We start from the raw sequence: 16,666 nt of genomic DNA on the forward strand, positions 1-16,666 counted from the left end.
TGTGGGGGCAGAGGGGCAGAAGCAGAACAGGGAGGGAGTTGAGCCTCCTGACCACCTGGTGAAACTGTCCTTGAGCCTGCTGGTTTTGGCCCGGAGACTCCGCAGTCTCTTCCCTGATGGCAGCAGGCTGAAGAGGCTGTGAGATGGGTGGGTGGGGTCACCTGCAATCCTGATGGCTTTTCGGATGAGGCGGGAGTTATAGATATCCATAAGAGAAGGGAGAGAGACACCAATGATCCTCTCAGCTGCTCTCACGATGCGTTGCAGAGTCTTGCAGCAGGACATGGTGCAGGCTCTGTACCACACGGTGATGCAGCTGGTCAGGATGTTCTCGATGGTGCCTCTGTAGAATGTGTGCATGATGGGGGCTGGGGCTCTTGCTCTCCTCAGTTTGTTGAGGAAGTACAGACGCTGTTGGGCTTTTGGCCATTAGCTGTGGATAAGGCTATGGGAACTTGGTGGGCAAATCCATAGAAAGTCATTTGACTAACCAGACTGCATAGCTATTGCAACGTTATCGCTAGCTCTAAAAGCACAGACAACTTAATTGCAAGCTTTCTCTTGGAATAAAATGTTTACGGTATATACCTCAATATGCTTCTGCAGGTTGGATGGCGAGTTTTTGTAGGTCGTGATGTGGTTCGATTTAGGCAAGCAAAGCAAACATTTAAAACAAAACGACTCTTTAATCCTTTCAGAAAACTGAAACATGGGTTCTGGGTATGGCCACAGGTGTGTGTGCATTCTCCAGAAGAACCGCCTCCTTCCATTCTGCCATCAACTGATCGTGTTAAATAATGCTGCTGAGAAAACATTGAACTTGATTTTATACAGTCTATGGACGTGACGTGACCCGAGTGATTACTGATATTCTGTCTCAGTGTCACCTGTGAAAAAAACAATCACGTTTTAGAAAAGAAAAGAAAAAAACATCCACTTTCAAACCTGCTTCATAGTAACAAGTAACGAGGACCTTGATAGAAATGTAGTGGAGTGAAAAGTATGATATTTGCCTTTCAAATGTAGTGAAGTTAAAGTCATAAGTTTCCAAAAAATAATACTCAAGTAAAGTACAGATACTCAAAAAGTGTACTTAAGTACAGTACTCAAGTAAATGTATTTCATTACTGTCCACTTCTGTAAACAGTGCAGTTTAATATTCCTTTACTGTGAGCAAACATTAGAGAAACATGTTGTAAACATTAATTATTAATTATTATCACCTGTCATTAATTACTGTAGAGATACAGGATGAGTTTACAGTGCTGCTGAAACCTGAACTTCGCTCCTTTTAGGGTGTAAAGATAAATTTTTAATTTTAAATCTCACTAACAGATCAGCAGATAAACAGATCTAACTGGCTGCACAGGCAGTCAACACAGCTACAATTCATTCTCTAACGCCATGAAAGTTAAGTTCACAAAGTGTCTTATCCTCTGTGTTTGAAAAAGGACGACCGCCTTCTGGGCGGAGGAGAAAAAAGAAAGATACTGAAAGTGAAAGTGGTCGCTGCTGCTGCTGCTGCTGTTGTTGTTCTGCTTTTAGAGCCGGATGTAATTAAGGAACAAACCTACGGTAGTCAGGGTTATAATATTTTCATTCGACATGTCAGACTATCAGTATCCTGTGCTTTTTGAGGCAAATAACCTCTCAGATGGAGAAGTTAAGAAGATTAGGAACTATTTTAAGATCAGGCGGCAGTCTGGAGGAGGAGAGTGTGGAGAAGTGGAAAAAGTGGGAGAAAACACCTATAAGATAAGCTTCTTGGAAAAAACAGGTCAGTGAATATGATTATTTTGGTTTTTTACACAAATATGTCTATCATTACAAGACTTTTCTGCTCTAGCTCAATTTTGTATAAGGTATGCCAGAGTGGGTTTAAGAAAGTAAAGTGTCATTATTATTATGATTATTATGATTATTGATTATGATTATTATTATTATTATTACAGCACAGGACAGAGTATTAAGCAAAACAGATCATATAATCAGTCTTCCTGGATGCGGAAATGTGCATATCTTGATTAAAAGCTGTGACACAAAAGAAGAGAAACAGCTTCTGCCACATTCCACATCTGAACAACAAGTAGGTGCTGCGTCACTTCACGTTCTTGTGGTGAACAAAATCAGGAAATGTATACTCTGAGTGCCAAATGAGTTTTCAATGTATATAAATGAAACATTTGTCAACAAAACTACTTGTATGAGCAATAAACACTTTCTTAAATTATCTGTAGTCGCTCATAGAAAAATGGTCTGGTCATGTAATTACTTCATTGTGTGTTTTACAGGCCACCAGGGATTCACCTCTGCAAAAAGTGTTTAAACTTGACCCGTACTTACTGCGCTATCTGAAAGGCAATTCGAGAGCAAAGTCAGACTTGGAGGATCAGCTCTCCTCTTTACTAAGCTCCTTTAAGTTAGACATGGTCACTGAGACAGTAGTGGTAGTGAGGGATGCAGTCCAAACAGCTTCAAATGATGATGTCCAGCAGAAGTGGGAAACAAAGGTGGATATTGTGTTCTCGGACCTACAGGATCACTATATCATCCATTTCGAGGTGGCGCCTAACAGACTAGAGATTCTACAAAAAAACCCTTTCCTGTTCCCACAACACCTTGGAATCTTTGAAGAAGATGGTTTATTTGTGATTGTTGGAGAAAATAAGGAAGTGCAGAAATTTTTGCAAGTTATAGATGCTTTCCATTTGCGACAGCAAGCCCGTCAAGAATGCCCCGTGTCTGAGATACACTATGCACTTGTGAAAGACCAGTTTGCACTGGAGATAAAGTCAAAATTTTCAAATCTTGAGCTTACACAGGCACAACCTGGCTGTCTTGTCCTAAAGGGCCCTGAAGAACAAGTCAATTCAGCAGCAACAAAGCTTCAAGAGTTGCTGAATCAGATTCAGGAGAAAAGAATGCCATTGCCTCATCCCCTTGGAACATTTTTGTTATCTAGTGGTGCTATTCAGATCTTTCAGACACGATTTCAGCAGAATCTCTGCAGTCCAGTTCTGCTTGAGCCCACAGGCTCAAATTTGGTTCTGCTGAGTTTGTCACCAGGCGCACTTCAGGAAGCAGCTACTGCAATGCAGAGAGACCTGTGTGTGGAGACGGTGCTGCTGGAACAAGCTGAATCTGAATCACCAGGAATAGACACTTTGAAGAACACTTTGAGTCCCGCATTACAACAAGCTAATCATGGAGCACCTAAAGTAGAAATTAGCTATGAGCCAGTGTCAGGGTCTGATCCCAGAATGAAGGTGCTGCTGGTGGGCTACAAACCTGAAGTCAATAAATTAAAAAATATCATACAGGACTACAAACAAAACTATGCAGAATACAGCGACACTGTGCCTCTACCTTTCCCAGAAATGGTGGATAATTTCTCTAAACTTCTGTCACTATTAGGTGTGACAGCAACCAATGTCAATCTAACGGCTACATCCTCACCTGTCCCATGTGTCCACCTCTCAGGACCTCGGTGTAAAGTAACTGATATGAAGAATAAACTGCATTCATCATTTAGTCATCTTAAACACAAGAAAATTTCAGTGGATGGTCCTGGGGTCCTGCAGTTCTTTCAAGACGAAGGTTTAAATACACAAGCACTACTGCAGAGTTCCTGTCAGGTTCTGATATCCCTCATAAATGATGTTCAAACAGGTGCTCCAGCAGCCAGGAACACATCCTTTACCAGTCTTCCTCCCATACCTGCTTCTGTGTCACATCCAGGTTACTCTGTAGCCCTGGAAATTGTATTTGGATGTCTTGAAGATCAGCAGGTAAAAATTAATAACTTTATTATAATAATGCAGGCTTGTAGTACTCGAGTCCAGGACTCGGAGTCTGACTTGTGCCCTAACTTTAAAGACTCGTGACTTGACTTGGACTTGAGCACTGATGATTCGGACTTGGACTCGGACTTGTGCATTAACTGCATTCGGACTTGTAAATTGGAGATGAGGACTTTGATTTTTTCTTTATTTTTTGTAACATGCCATAATAATTTGGCATATAATATTTATATCTACATTAACTTTTGTACTAATTTCATGCAAGAGTGTCACACCTGTGTACCTTGGAGCGTGCATCAGAGACTCTCAGGCCGCTCCGGACAGCACATTTATGCCATAAACGACTCACACCTGCAAAGGATTAAGGCGCAATCCACGCACCTATATAAAAACTGTGAAAATACACGTACATTGCGAAGTATTGAGTTGCACTGCTGACACATTACCGAGCCTTATTTCCTTGTTTTCCTGTTTCTCGTCTTTGATTCTGCTGAGTCTATGATAGCCTGTTTGTGCCTCGCTTGATCTATTGCCTGTTTCATTGTTTTACAATTTTGCCTGCCATTCTGGATTGTTTATCTGCCTTCATTTGTATTAATAAACACACCTTCTGTGCTTACATCCGTCTCCCAACCATCTCTGACAGAATACTTCACACTCCCTGACAAAGAGAATGCACATTCATCTGTTCATACATCATGTTCAGGAACAAACTAACATTAATGGCGCTAAACAGCCACCGTCAAATGGTGCAGTTGGAGTCTTGTTCTCGGACTCGACTCAAAAAAAATTTTAATGACTTGGACTTGACTCGGACTTTAACACTGGGAACTCAAGACTGGATTTGGACTCGAGGTTTAGTGACTCCACTACAACAGTTATAATGCTATCTATTCTAGTAAAACCCTATCAAGAAACATCATCTGGTTGGCTTTGTTTGCTTGCTTGTTTCAGCTCCTCAACTCTCTGCCATCCTTGTCCCTCTACTCACCCCTCCAGCTCCTTCCTCCTTCTTCATATGCACTCTAACCTGTCTGGTGCACTAAGCCCCCCTCTGTACACATACCACTTTAAACATAGATTCTGCTCCTATTGATCCTCCTACCTCATAAGCAAATTGCACCATATGATATTTTTGTATATACTGTTTTTTAAATTATCATATTTATACCGTACATATTGTACCACTGTACAGTTATTTATCCACATACTTCCCCCTTGCACACTGTCATAATTTTTTATGTTTAAGGGTGGTTTTTTTTTTATATTTATTATGTGTTTAACTGTACTTCTCTGCGTGCCTTTAAATTGCCCCAGGGGACAAATAAAGTGTTTTGAATTGAATTGAATTGAATTGAATTGAATTGAATTACATTTTATCTATTATAGTCTGTACACACAGATAATTAAAGTAACATTTATGATTTCTTTGGACCAGGCTGATGTATTTGTTGTCCCCATGCTGAACGCAAACCTGTCCTCAACAAAGGTTGGGAAATCCTTGCTAAATAAAGCAGGGCAGCAATTTAAGAATAATTTTGATGCTGCCAAAGGAAGATGCAGAATTACTCCTGGAGATGTGCTGGAGGTTGATGGGACTCCATTAGGATGCAAGAAGGTTTTCTTTATTGAGTGTGTACCTTGGACTGGAAACGCACACAGCAGTGAAAAGGTCAGAGGAGTGAAAAAGTTTCAACATCTGTCAGTTATAATGTTGTGGCAATTCATGAAGCTTGAAGACACTGCATATGACACTTTTGTCATAAATTATTTTTATAGGAACTGCGCTGTGGTCTTGAACGAGCACTGGCATTTTCTGAACAGCAGGCATGGAGCTCAGTCACTCTTCCATTAATTGGACCCGGAATAGCACTGGCTGTACCTGTACAAAATGCCACTAATATTCTGACAGGAGAGATTGGGACTTTTGTCCTGACTAGATCCACGGGTTCTCTCAGGACCATACGAATTGTAATAATGCCTAATTGCACAGATTCTGAAGAGGTAAGAGAGTATCCTTTGTGCATAATAATAATTTCCTGTTCTTTCTTTGACACCAAAAACAAAACAAAAAAACTCATAAAGACATTATTTGTCCACAAGTTTACAGATTTCAAAAAGAGCAAAATAAAACGTTTTTAAAGACTCATTAACTAATTATCTCCAAGTATAACCCTGTATAAATTAAGACTACTTGAACTGAACACCCTACTAATGAACTGAATTTACAACAGAAAATCTTACTTCTTTGACACCATGGTTAATTTTTAAGCTAAATTTCCATAAGACAGGTGATAAAGATTTTGATATTGCCACAATTCAAAACATATAATAGATTTTAAACTTGAGATAGGGTGGCACGGTGGTGTAGTGGTTAGCGCTGTCGCCTCACAGCAAGAAGGTCCGGGTTCGAGCCCCGTGGCCGGCGAGGGCCTTTCTGTGCAGAGTTTGCATGTTCTCCCCGTGTCCGCGTGGGTTTCCTCCGGGTGCTCCGGTTTTCCCCACAGTCCAAAGACATGCAGGTTAGGTTAACTGGTGACTCTAAATTGACCGTAGGTGTGAATGTGAGTGTGAATGGTTGTCTGTGTCTATGTGTCAGCCCTGTGATGACCTGGCGACTTGTCCAGGGTGTACCCCGCCTTTCGCCCGTAGTCAGCTGGGATAGACTCCAGCTTGCCTGCGACCCTGTAGAACAGGATAAAGCGGCTAGAGATAATGAGATGAGAATGAACTTGAGATATAAAACTGAACACACAAGGCACTGACTAAGAACTACCACATGGTGGCACTAAAGTCACAACAGTGATTGAAGAGTATTTTCTTTCCCCACTGTTAGATCTACCACGCAGTCAGCACTGGGTTAACTGACATAATGGTGGATCACACAGGACAGGGTAAGTGTGTGTGTGTTAGTTTATATATATATATATATATATATATATATATATATATATATATATATATATATATTTCATTATGAGGCATAATATTCCTGCATGTTTGTTTGATGACAATAGTTGAACTATTTTTAAGCATATTTCATTGGCTCTCACAGCTGTATTTCAGTCTCTAAGCTCAGAAATTGATGAAATCAGCATCCCAGTGGGCAGATGTCAGCTCCATCTGATATTTGGAGACATCAGCAATGAGACTACAGATGTCATTGTAAACACCACAGACTTTACTGACTTACAGACAGGTGCTATTTTCGCTATGAAACTGCATTCTTCATTTTTCCCTGTTCTTCTTCTATGAAAAGGGGGAGATCTTAATTATGAGATGTCTGTTTTTCAGATGTATGCAATGACATCCTGACTATTGCTGGACCACAAGTTAGGGATGCTCTAGCAGGAGGTAACAACAACAACAACCCTAGCAATATTCAGATTGTGTTTTGCAAGTGTTGTTTTGTGTGTGTGTGTGTGTGTGTGTGTGTGTGTGTGTGTGTGTGTGTGAGAGAGAGAGAGAGAGAGAGAGAGAGAGTCTACAGATCTACCAGTATTACAGATATAAGCAGTTTGGCAGCATGATGGTAGAAGCTGTTTCTTTGCCCTGTGCTTTGGGCTGTGTGATCTCTAGTGTTATTTCTCAGATATTAGAGACTTCTGTCTAGTCTGAGATGATGCTGATGGCTTTCTTCCATCATCTGTTGTTGTTAATGTCCTGTATGGATGGAAGCCCAGCTCTGGTAATGAATTGGTCAGTTTTCACTTCCCTTTGTAGAACTTTGTAGTCAACATCACTGATGTTGTAATAAACTGTACTACTGTAGTTGGGTTATAACTAATTACTCCTTTACAACTGTGTACTATAAGGGCAAACAGTACTAAATGTGTAGAATGGATGTTTAGTATTAGAATATTGTGAATAGGAGGGAATGAGCAAAGTCTTTATGATTACAGCAGCAGCAGTCCTTTGGGATAAAACGTCAACAGTAATTGATCAGTATCCAGGTTAGATTACCTAGGGTATGACATGTTTTTAGAAAGTGCAATCTTTAGGGTTTTGTTGACATTAAGGGAGAGATTGTTGTCAGTGCACCACTTCCTGTTGAGTTTCACCTTCTGTCTGTCTGCTTCCCACAATAGCTGTGTTGTAATATAAAATGGTGTTTGAGCCATGCCTGGCAATATAATTGTGGTATTGATCAGTACCGGTGAGTGGCCTAGTGGTTAGCATGTCCGCCTTTTGATCGGGAGATTGCGAGTTCTACTCATGGTTGGGTCATACTGAAGACCATCATAAAAATGGTACCTACTACTGTCTGGCAAGGCATGCTGCAATACAGATGCAAGTGGGGAGTCAAACTCTTGCGGTTACCAGAGGACTAGCCCCCCGCTGTAACCCTAGCTATGTGAGAGGCTGAGAGCTATGGAAATGAAGATCAGTGCCACATGGTGTGGGAAGGACTTTGATTTGATTGATCAGTAGAGATAGAATACAGCTTGTGTAAAGAGTGAGTGTGGGGAAGAAGTGTGATCACTCAGTCTAACAGCCTGAGATCTTCAGACAAATCAATGCAGAGTGTTTTATTAATCCTCAGAATACTGAACGTACAAGCATGGAAATAACAATGTGTTTTTAAAAATGCTGAGCTAAGATGTGTTTCCCCTAAATGAGTGAGGGCTGCGTCTTCTCAGGAAAAGGAAGTGATTGCTGAAGCCAGGGATAGACTGACAATATCGGTTTTAGAAAAAGCAGCCAGCAGGTTAGCACACGCTCTCAGTACAAATCCAGGAATGTGCATGAGTATAGTAGCTTAGTGAATGAATACTCATCTGTAGATAAGGTGAGTGCAGTCAGGGCCAAGGTGTCACTGTCAGAGTAATGCTCCAATGCTTTGGGCTCTAGTTGTTTTTTGGAATCTTGATGCCACCCTTCAGATTGTGTCTGATTGCTTTCTGTGCTTCTCTGTTTGCATTGTGAGATTGGAAGCAGACTTTAATGTTCATATGTAGGTTTTTTGTTTGTTTTGTGTGTGTGTGGGGGGGGTGCTTAGTTAATGCAGCATTATCTGTACATTTCTTTATGTAAATAGTGACACATTTTACCAGAGACCATCTACTGTACCAGAGAGCATGTGGTTGTTACCGTTATGATGTCCTCATCTGTAAAATCAAATCAGTCATAAAAACCTTCATTCAGCTCCTTCTGGCCTTATATGCACCATTCTCACTGTAGTTTTCACATGCTGCAGGGGCCGCTGGTATGTTTGCTTCATGAAATATGGCTGAAAAAAGATACAAGATCTTTCTCTTTCACAAACTTTTTTTTTCCTAATTCTAGCTCAGGTTAAAAAAGGAGAAATCTTTATCACTCAGCCTGGAGAATTCCCCTGCAAGGCAATTATGCATGTGTGTGGAGAAAAGGATACAGCCATCATTAAAAAACTGGTGCAAGATATCCTGCTCAAAAGTGAGAACAATGGCTACAAGTCAGTGGCCATTCCTGCTATCTGTGCTGGTCAGTATATAAATCTTCATAAAGGAAATTTATTAAAAATAAACATCACTGGAAAGTCTTGAGACACGTTGCTAGAACACAAAACTCAGTTCAGGTACTGTATACCCATTGCCATTGATTTCTATCATCCTTGAGATTTTTTTTTTTATTACCAATAATGTACCGTGATTAAAACTCACCTGTGGTAAATTCAATTGATTTCCAATCAAAAAAGAGGATTGCCCATAGATAGAGGTAGGATTGTATTTAGCAACAGATCTGGGGAAGGGTTCAGAAAAATGCAGCTTTAAAGGTCATTTTAAAACCAGTGTCTTTACATCTCTCGGCTGGCCTGGGAATGCCTCGGTATTCCCCCAGAAGAACTGGTGGAGATGGCCGGGGAGAGGGAAGTCTGGGCTGCTCTGCTTAGGCTGCTACCCCCATGGCCCGGATCCGGATAAGCGATAGAAAACGGATGGCATCTTCCATAGTCCTTAAATGAAATAAGTTCAGAACCATCAAGACTCTACAAAGATCTGAAATTCAGCCAAACCAAGCAAATGATGGATGAGGGCTTTAGTCAGAAACGTGGACAAGAACCTGAGGAGAACCAAGATGGGAGAAGCCATTTTTTTTTAAATATAAAAAAGTCCCATAATGGCCTGAATGACAATCAGGCACTACTCATCAGTTGGCCATTTACAGCCCTTTAGTCAGGCTTGGTGCTGGAAACATCATACTGTGAGGTTTTTCAGCAGCAGAGCCTGGGAGGCTTATCTGGATTTAAGGGAAAGCTGATTAGATCAAAGTACAGACGCCTGATGAATGAAACCCTATTCATGAGTCCTTAAAACAAGAGATTGCTGCTGATGATAACAGTAACCCGAGACACAGCCCATACAATGTTGGAGTGACTTTGGGATATTTCTGTAAATGAACAAACCTAATCAAACCTGTTTGAAGAGAGCAGAAAACAGAGACGTCACCAGTCCAACCTTACAGGTTCTACAGAAAGGAATGGGGGAAAATCACTAGCGTATTAAGCTTGCAACCTCACACAAGACAATGTAATGATGTAATCCTTGCCGAGACATAGTACCAAGAAAAGGGCCTGAATACTTGTGTAAATGTGATTTCAGTTTTCTAATATACAAGATACTTCATACAGCCTCAGAAACACTTTGTAGTGAAAGTGAAGTGTAATTAGTTTGAATAATTGAAAATTTGTTGCAGAAGTTCTACTACTGCATAGAGAAGCATAATTTATAACTTTTGCTGGAAAATGCTGAAATAACTAATCCCTGTGGGTTGTGTAGGTAAAGGAGGGTTAGATGCTCATCTGGTTGCCCAGGCTATTCTCCAGGGTGTGAAGGATGCTACAAGACAAGCTAACCTCAACAACATTAAAAGAATTAACATTGTTCTGATGAAAATCCATATTTTTTTGGCATTCAAAGCAATGGCACAACAACTCTTTGGCAGATTTACCCAGACGGCAGGTGAGAAAATACATATCTGTTACTACAACTCTTACATCAATTATATAAGCTCTATAAGAGAGCAATCGTGTCTGTGTCCATAGCACAGCCCATCATTTCATATCTCTCATTTCATAGCTGCCATAGCATGCACAGAATACAATGAACAAATGCACAAATACAGTTGTGGTCAGAAGTTTAAATACAGTGACATGAATGTCATCTTGGATATAAAGGTCATGGCAATATTTGGGCTTTCAGTAATTTCTTTGAACTGTTCTTTTTCTGTAGCAGAATGATTGGACAGCATACATCTTTAATTTAAAAAAAAATTAGAATTTGGTGCACAAGTTTTAATTTTCTTTGAGTTTTCTGAAGTCAACACAGGGTCAAAATTATACATGCAGGGTCAAAAATTTACATATGCTCACTTAGATTATTAATTCAGAGGTGCTGAAACTTTCAAAACGTTTCTTATCATGCCAAGGCCAAGGTCTCTTAACTTCCTGTTAGTGATCATGATTGACTACAGCTGGTAGCTTCTCTGTGCCTTCATAAAAAGGGTTTGTTTACAGCACTCATTAGATTGACCAACACACAGTAAAATGGAAAAGTTCAAGGAGCTCAGTGCAGATCTGAGAAAGAGAATGGCAGATATACACAACTACGGAATGTCTCTTGGAGCCATTTCTAAACAACTGCAAATTCCAAGCTCAGTTCAAACAATTGTCTGCAAGTTATTGTGAGGTGTAGTCACTTTGCCAAGCCACTTTGCTTCAAGAAAACCCAAACTGTCACCCTCAGCTGAAAGGAAATTGGTTTGAATGGTCAGGAACAACCTGGGAACCACCATGGCACAGCCCTGTCATGAACTGGAAGCTGATGGATCACTGTCTACAGTTCAGATCACCATGGACTAAGAGGCTGCTATCCAAGAAATAACCCCCTGCTCCAAAATCGACACCTTCAAGCTTAACTAAAGTTTGCAGCTGACCACAAAGACAAAGAAAAAAGCCTTCTGGAGGAAAGCTGTATGGTCAGATGAGACAAAGATTGAGTTGTTTGGCCACAATGACCACCGTATACAGAGGGACACTGTACCAGCTGGTGGTGATGGTGGAAGGATCATCATGCTCTGGGACTGTTTTGCTGTCAGTGGAACTGGTTCATTACTCAAAGTGGATAGAATAATGAAGAAGGAGGACTACCTCAGAATTCTTCAGCATAAATCATCAGAAACTTGAACACGACTTGGGACTTGGGAGTTACAACAGGATAATGAACCCAAACATGCATCAGAGCTGGTTGTGAAGGATAAAGCAGGCTAACTTAATCTTAAAACAAGTCCTGACTTCAACCCTATTGAAAATTTATGGACCATGCTTATAAGTCGAGTCAGTGCCAAGAAAAAAATGTAATTGAACTCTAACAATTCTACCATGAAGAGTCATGAAATATCCAACCAGAATTATGCCAGAAGCTTGTTCATGGTAAAGAAAAATCTTTGGTCAAGCCCAAATATTGCCATGACATTCATATCCATGATGACAATCATGTCACTGTATGTAAACTTCTGACCACAACTGTAGACCTGCAAGTTCACTGCCATTATCTGATCATTATCTTTTTTTTTGTCTTTACCAGCTCCTTTGCAGTCCACACCTCTCAGAGCTGCTCCATCTTCTTTGCCTCTAGACCTTAGTTCTCTTGTTCAGTCTCTTCCAGACCAGCATATCACAGCGAAATTTCTTGTAGTTGGGTTAACTGACGATAATGTCTCAAGGGCCTGTCGAGAGCTTCATCAAGCATATAAAAGCCATTGTTCTTCTCATTTTGTTTCACAAGAGGAACTTAAACATTTACTACCAACTGAGATGGACGATATTATCAATAATGTGACTTCTCTGGGTATTCAGATAAGCCAACGTGGCCCTGGTGGGTTGCAAGTTAGTGGACTGGCAAGAGGGGTAAATGAATTCATGCGTCTGATACAAGGGGCTCTTGTTAGGCAGGTATGTAGTAGATTTGTGTAGTAAAATAGTGTAATAAAATATTTCCTCTATTTGTGGCTCTATTTATGTATCAAGCATGAAGTAAGCTCAGAAAGACACAATGTTATTTAAGTGCTATTTGGTCTGCGCAATTGATGAAAGATGTATAAACATGCAGCATTCTGTCATTGTAGGTGAGAGAGAGAGATATGGACAGAGTTTTTTCCGATATCAGCTGGTGCATTTTGGGATCGAGAGGAGTCTGGGAGAGGTTACCTAAAGAGGCTAACCATCAGCTGGAAAGCAGGAATGTTGGTGGAGGGATACTGGATGCACAAGCACAAAAATGGACAGTAAATCTTACAAAGATGGAGGCCACAGCAGTCGGGTCTAGAACCAGAGCAAAGATCAAACGACTGGAGAACTTGCCAGGTGCAAGGCCACTTGATTTTTCAATTAATAAATCAAGCTAGAAAAAAAATAACCCTCTTGATCTGATCTGATTAAATTTACTCACATTGGTTTATTTCTGTGCCACAGACTTCTTTTTTCCACTTTACTGGGACACCATGACCACTGTAGAGGTTCTAAAAGTGGTTCCTCTGCAATCCAGCTCTGCTGAGTACAAAAAAGTGAAAAGTGACTTCAAGAGAACAGTCGCAAAAGCAGTCATCAAGGTGTGCTGCATAGACTGAATGTGAAGGACTCAACTAAGGGGAATGTAGTTGTAAAATCATTACAGAGAAAGAGAGAGAGAAGGGGTGTTGATACATTACAAAACGTACACTAGACGTAAGCAATCAATAAAACACATTTTATACATCTTATATTTTTTCACAGATTGAGCGTATTCAAAATGTGAACCTGCGCCGTGCATACGAAGTCCGAAAGAGAGAGCTGCAGGAAAAGAATGGGACAGTTGGTGCAGGAGAGAGATTCCTATACCACGGGACCACAGCTGATGCCTGCACTTCTATACAGCGCAGTAACTTTAACCGCAGATTTGCTGGACAAAATGGTAATGGTTATTTGACTGCTTAACTAAAATTAATCATTCATTTATATGGTTTCAAACTTTTTCCAAGTTAAATTAATGGACTAAAATTTAATTTTACAAAATTAACTTGATTGAGCTATCCCCCCTGCAGGAACGATGTATGGACTTGGGACATACTTTGCTGTAGATGCCAACTATTCAGCCAATCCCAGATACTCTGTACCTTCTGCCGATGGGACGCAGCTCATGTTTGTGACACTTGTTCTAACAGGTTATTACACCCAGGGACAAAGTGACATGAATGTTCCACCTCCTCGCTCACCACAGGATCCTAATGACAGATTTGACAGTGTGGTCGACAACTTGCAGAAACCCAGTATGTTTGTGGTGTTTCATGACTGCCAGGCCTACCCAGACTACCTCATCACATTCAAATGAGGGCAAAGCTGTAGCAGAGCTGAGAGTGATCCTTGTGTTTTAAAAGTAGGCCTGTCTCAGCTGACTGAAGTGCTTAATGGGGATTATAATGCTTCAGAAGATCAATACGATAACCCAGAATGAAGCAATATAGATGTTTAAACATCCTAATAAGGATTTTGTATTAAAGCTAAAATGAAACATTATTCAAATAGGTGCATTTGTTGCCATGTGTCATATCCCTATAATCTGTCCATTAGCTTCAGATGGTTTAAAAGGATATGATAAACCCCCATAATTTTGAATTTGGTCAGCATCAATAGAGTAATGCAAGAGTTAATGTTAAACTTCTATGGCCAAATTTTAAATACCCATTTTTCTTAATCAGTGGAAGTCAACCTCTTATGAATTGCATATGTGTAAGTCAGCACAGGCTTCCTCATCAGGGATAAATGAATTTATTAGGGATAAAATCAGCTTATATGTTTAAAGTCTTTATTTTTCTGTAAAGCTGCTTTGCAAAAATTCCTGTTGTTTAAAGTTTATGCAAATTAACTGACTTGATTTAATGTGTGGGCAGCACGGTGGTGTAGTGGTTAGCACTGTCGCCTCACAGCAAGAAGGTCCGGGTTCGAGCCCCGTGGCCGGCGAGGGCCTTTCTGTGTGGAGTTTGCATGTTCTCCCCGTGTGGGTTTCCTCCGGGTGCTCCGGTTTCCCCCACAGTCCAAAGACATGCAGGTTAGGTTAACTGGTGACTCTAAATTGACCGTAGGTGTGAATGTGAGTGTGAATGGTTGTCTGTGTCTATGCGTCAGCCCTGTGTTGATCTGGCGACTTGTCTAGGGTGTACCCCGCCTTTCGCCCGTAGTCAGCTGGGATAGGCTCCAGCTTGCCTGCGACCCTGTAGAACAGGATAAAGCAGCTACAGATAATGAGATGAGATTTAATGTGTGTTTCTGTCACATAGGTCACATATATGCGTGTTTTCTAATTTTTTAGCATACCCCATGACATTGGGAAGAAGTACCTAGAACTATAGTTTGATATAATACAATAATTGCTACAGTACTTACCAAAAATGATTCCCATGACAGTTCTGTAAGTCAAACCGTGTCTCTCAGTACACATATAGAATTAACAAACAATTATTTGATGAAATATTTCACCCTTTTTCATTGGCACTGCCCCATGTTTCTCTATACTGTAATGACAAGATTTGCATCAGTTTGATGTTATGCAATGTTATGCTCTCTGACAGCAAGTTCAGACAAGAGCTTAATCAATGTTTCTCTGAAGAGGGTTTCAGTGTACTCAGTCAACAATTCATATCTATTCACTGGAAAAACCTTCATTTGTTTGTCGCATTATCATACATTGTGCATTTTAGTAGGGTCGTAATTGTAAAAACAGGCTATACAGTTTCACTTTAGAACAGTAAAATTAATATTAAAAAACTTAGAAAACTAGGAAACCTTTATTCATCACATGCACACTTCAAGCACAGTGAAATTCATCCTCTGTATTTAACCCATCTGAAGCAGTGAACACACGCACACACACCCAGAGCAGTGGGCAGCCACACCAGAGCGCCCGGGGAGCAGTCAGGGGTTCGGTACCTTGCTCAAGGGCACCTCAGCCCAAGGCCGCCCCACGTCAACCTACCTGCATGTCTTTGGACTGTGGGGGAAACCGGAGCACCTGGAGGAAACCCATGCAGACACAGGGAGAACATGCAAACTCCACACAGAAAGGCCCTCGCTGGCCACTGGGTTCGAACCCGGAACCTTCTTGCTTCGAACCCTATTTGCCTTTTTAATAGGTCAATGTCTGTATTTAGTTTTTGGAGCTTTGTGTTCTTTATGTACAATGTATACAAAGATTAAAAATGTAAGATTTTTCTCTGTGAGATTATCTGTTCACTTTGTTTGTTGCATACAAAAACACAGTCTAAATAGACTGAATAAGTTATGTGCTAATGAACAACATTGTGAATTATTCACAAATATTGCATTGGTAAGAGACTGAGAGAAAACGGGGGGGCTGGGGCTGCCAAATTTGAACAACTGATTGCATTGATTTCCGTTCTTTTTTCCTGCTGCTGGAATCTGTTTCAAACCATTATGTTTACTATCCACCCTGATATTTTCCTCTTTTCCACACGACTTTTAGTACTAATTTTGTTTTAGCTTATTATTTTATGACCTAGGTCATAACTCGGCTGAGAGAGTTTTTCCTTGCCACCGTCACCACAGGCTTGCTCATTGGGGATAGATTAGGGATAAAATTAGCTCATGTTTTAAGTCATTCAAATTCTGTAAAGCTGCTTTGCGACAATGTTCATTGTTAAAAGTGCTATACAAATAAACTTGACTTGACATTAATGGGTCAGGAAAAGGTTTTATATTCCCGAAGATTACTAACTAATAGTAATATGTTTGGCATGCTTGCAACTGGAACAGGCTGGTCTGATTACTACTTGTTCTGGTTAGTTAAATCCTTGAGATTTATCTTCACTCACACATTCTGTTCTCTGCTTAATGA

General features: G+C 40.5%; 1 protein-coding gene across 1 annotated transcript; it reads left to right on the forward strand.

The window, feature by feature from the left end:
* Positions 1-1,495: 1,495 nt before the first annotated feature.
* LOC132897822 (protein mono-ADP-ribosyltransferase PARP14-like) lies at positions 1,496-16,031 on the forward strand. The gene is made up of 15 exons (XM_060939081.1): positions 1,496-1,777; positions 1,953-2,086; positions 2,292-3,788; positions 5,239-5,472; positions 5,580-5,804; positions 6,637-6,694; positions 6,856-6,999; positions 7,095-7,154; positions 9,087-9,263; positions 10,559-10,741; positions 12,365-12,732; positions 12,906-13,143; positions 13,252-13,388; positions 13,552-13,729; positions 13,860-16,031. Exons 1-15 carry the CDS (start codon positions 1,606-1,608, stop codon positions 14,144-14,146), a joined length of 4,092 nt encoding a protein of 1,363 aa, XP_060795064.1. The 5' UTR covers positions 1,496-1,605; the 3' UTR covers positions 14,147-16,031.
* The last annotated feature ends 635 nt before the right edge of the window (positions 16,032-16,666 follow it).

This window comes from Neoarius graeffei, chromosome 1, assembly GCF_027579695.1.
Source record: "Neoarius graeffei isolate fNeoGra1 chromosome 1, fNeoGra1.pri, whole genome shotgun sequence".
Classification (NCBI taxonomy): Eukaryota; Metazoa; Chordata; class Actinopteri; order Siluriformes; family Ariidae; genus Neoarius; species Neoarius graeffei.

What these genes read in the sequence shown, in the direction of transcription:
- LOC132897822 (XM_060939081.1), top strand. Translation starts at nt 1,606, where the DNA reads ATGTCAGACTATCAGTATCCTGTGCTTTTTGAGGCAAATAACCTCTCA. An exon ending in AAGCTTCTTGGAAAAAACAG is followed by an intron (nt 1,778 to 1,952) that starts GTCAGTGAATAT and finishes TTATTATTACAG; the next exon opens with CACAGGACAGAGTATTAAGC. An exon ending in ATTGCACAGATTCTGAAGAG is followed by an intron (nt 5,805 to 6,636) that starts GTAAGAGAGTAT and finishes CCCCACTGTTAG; the next exon opens with ATCTACCACGCAGTCAGCAC.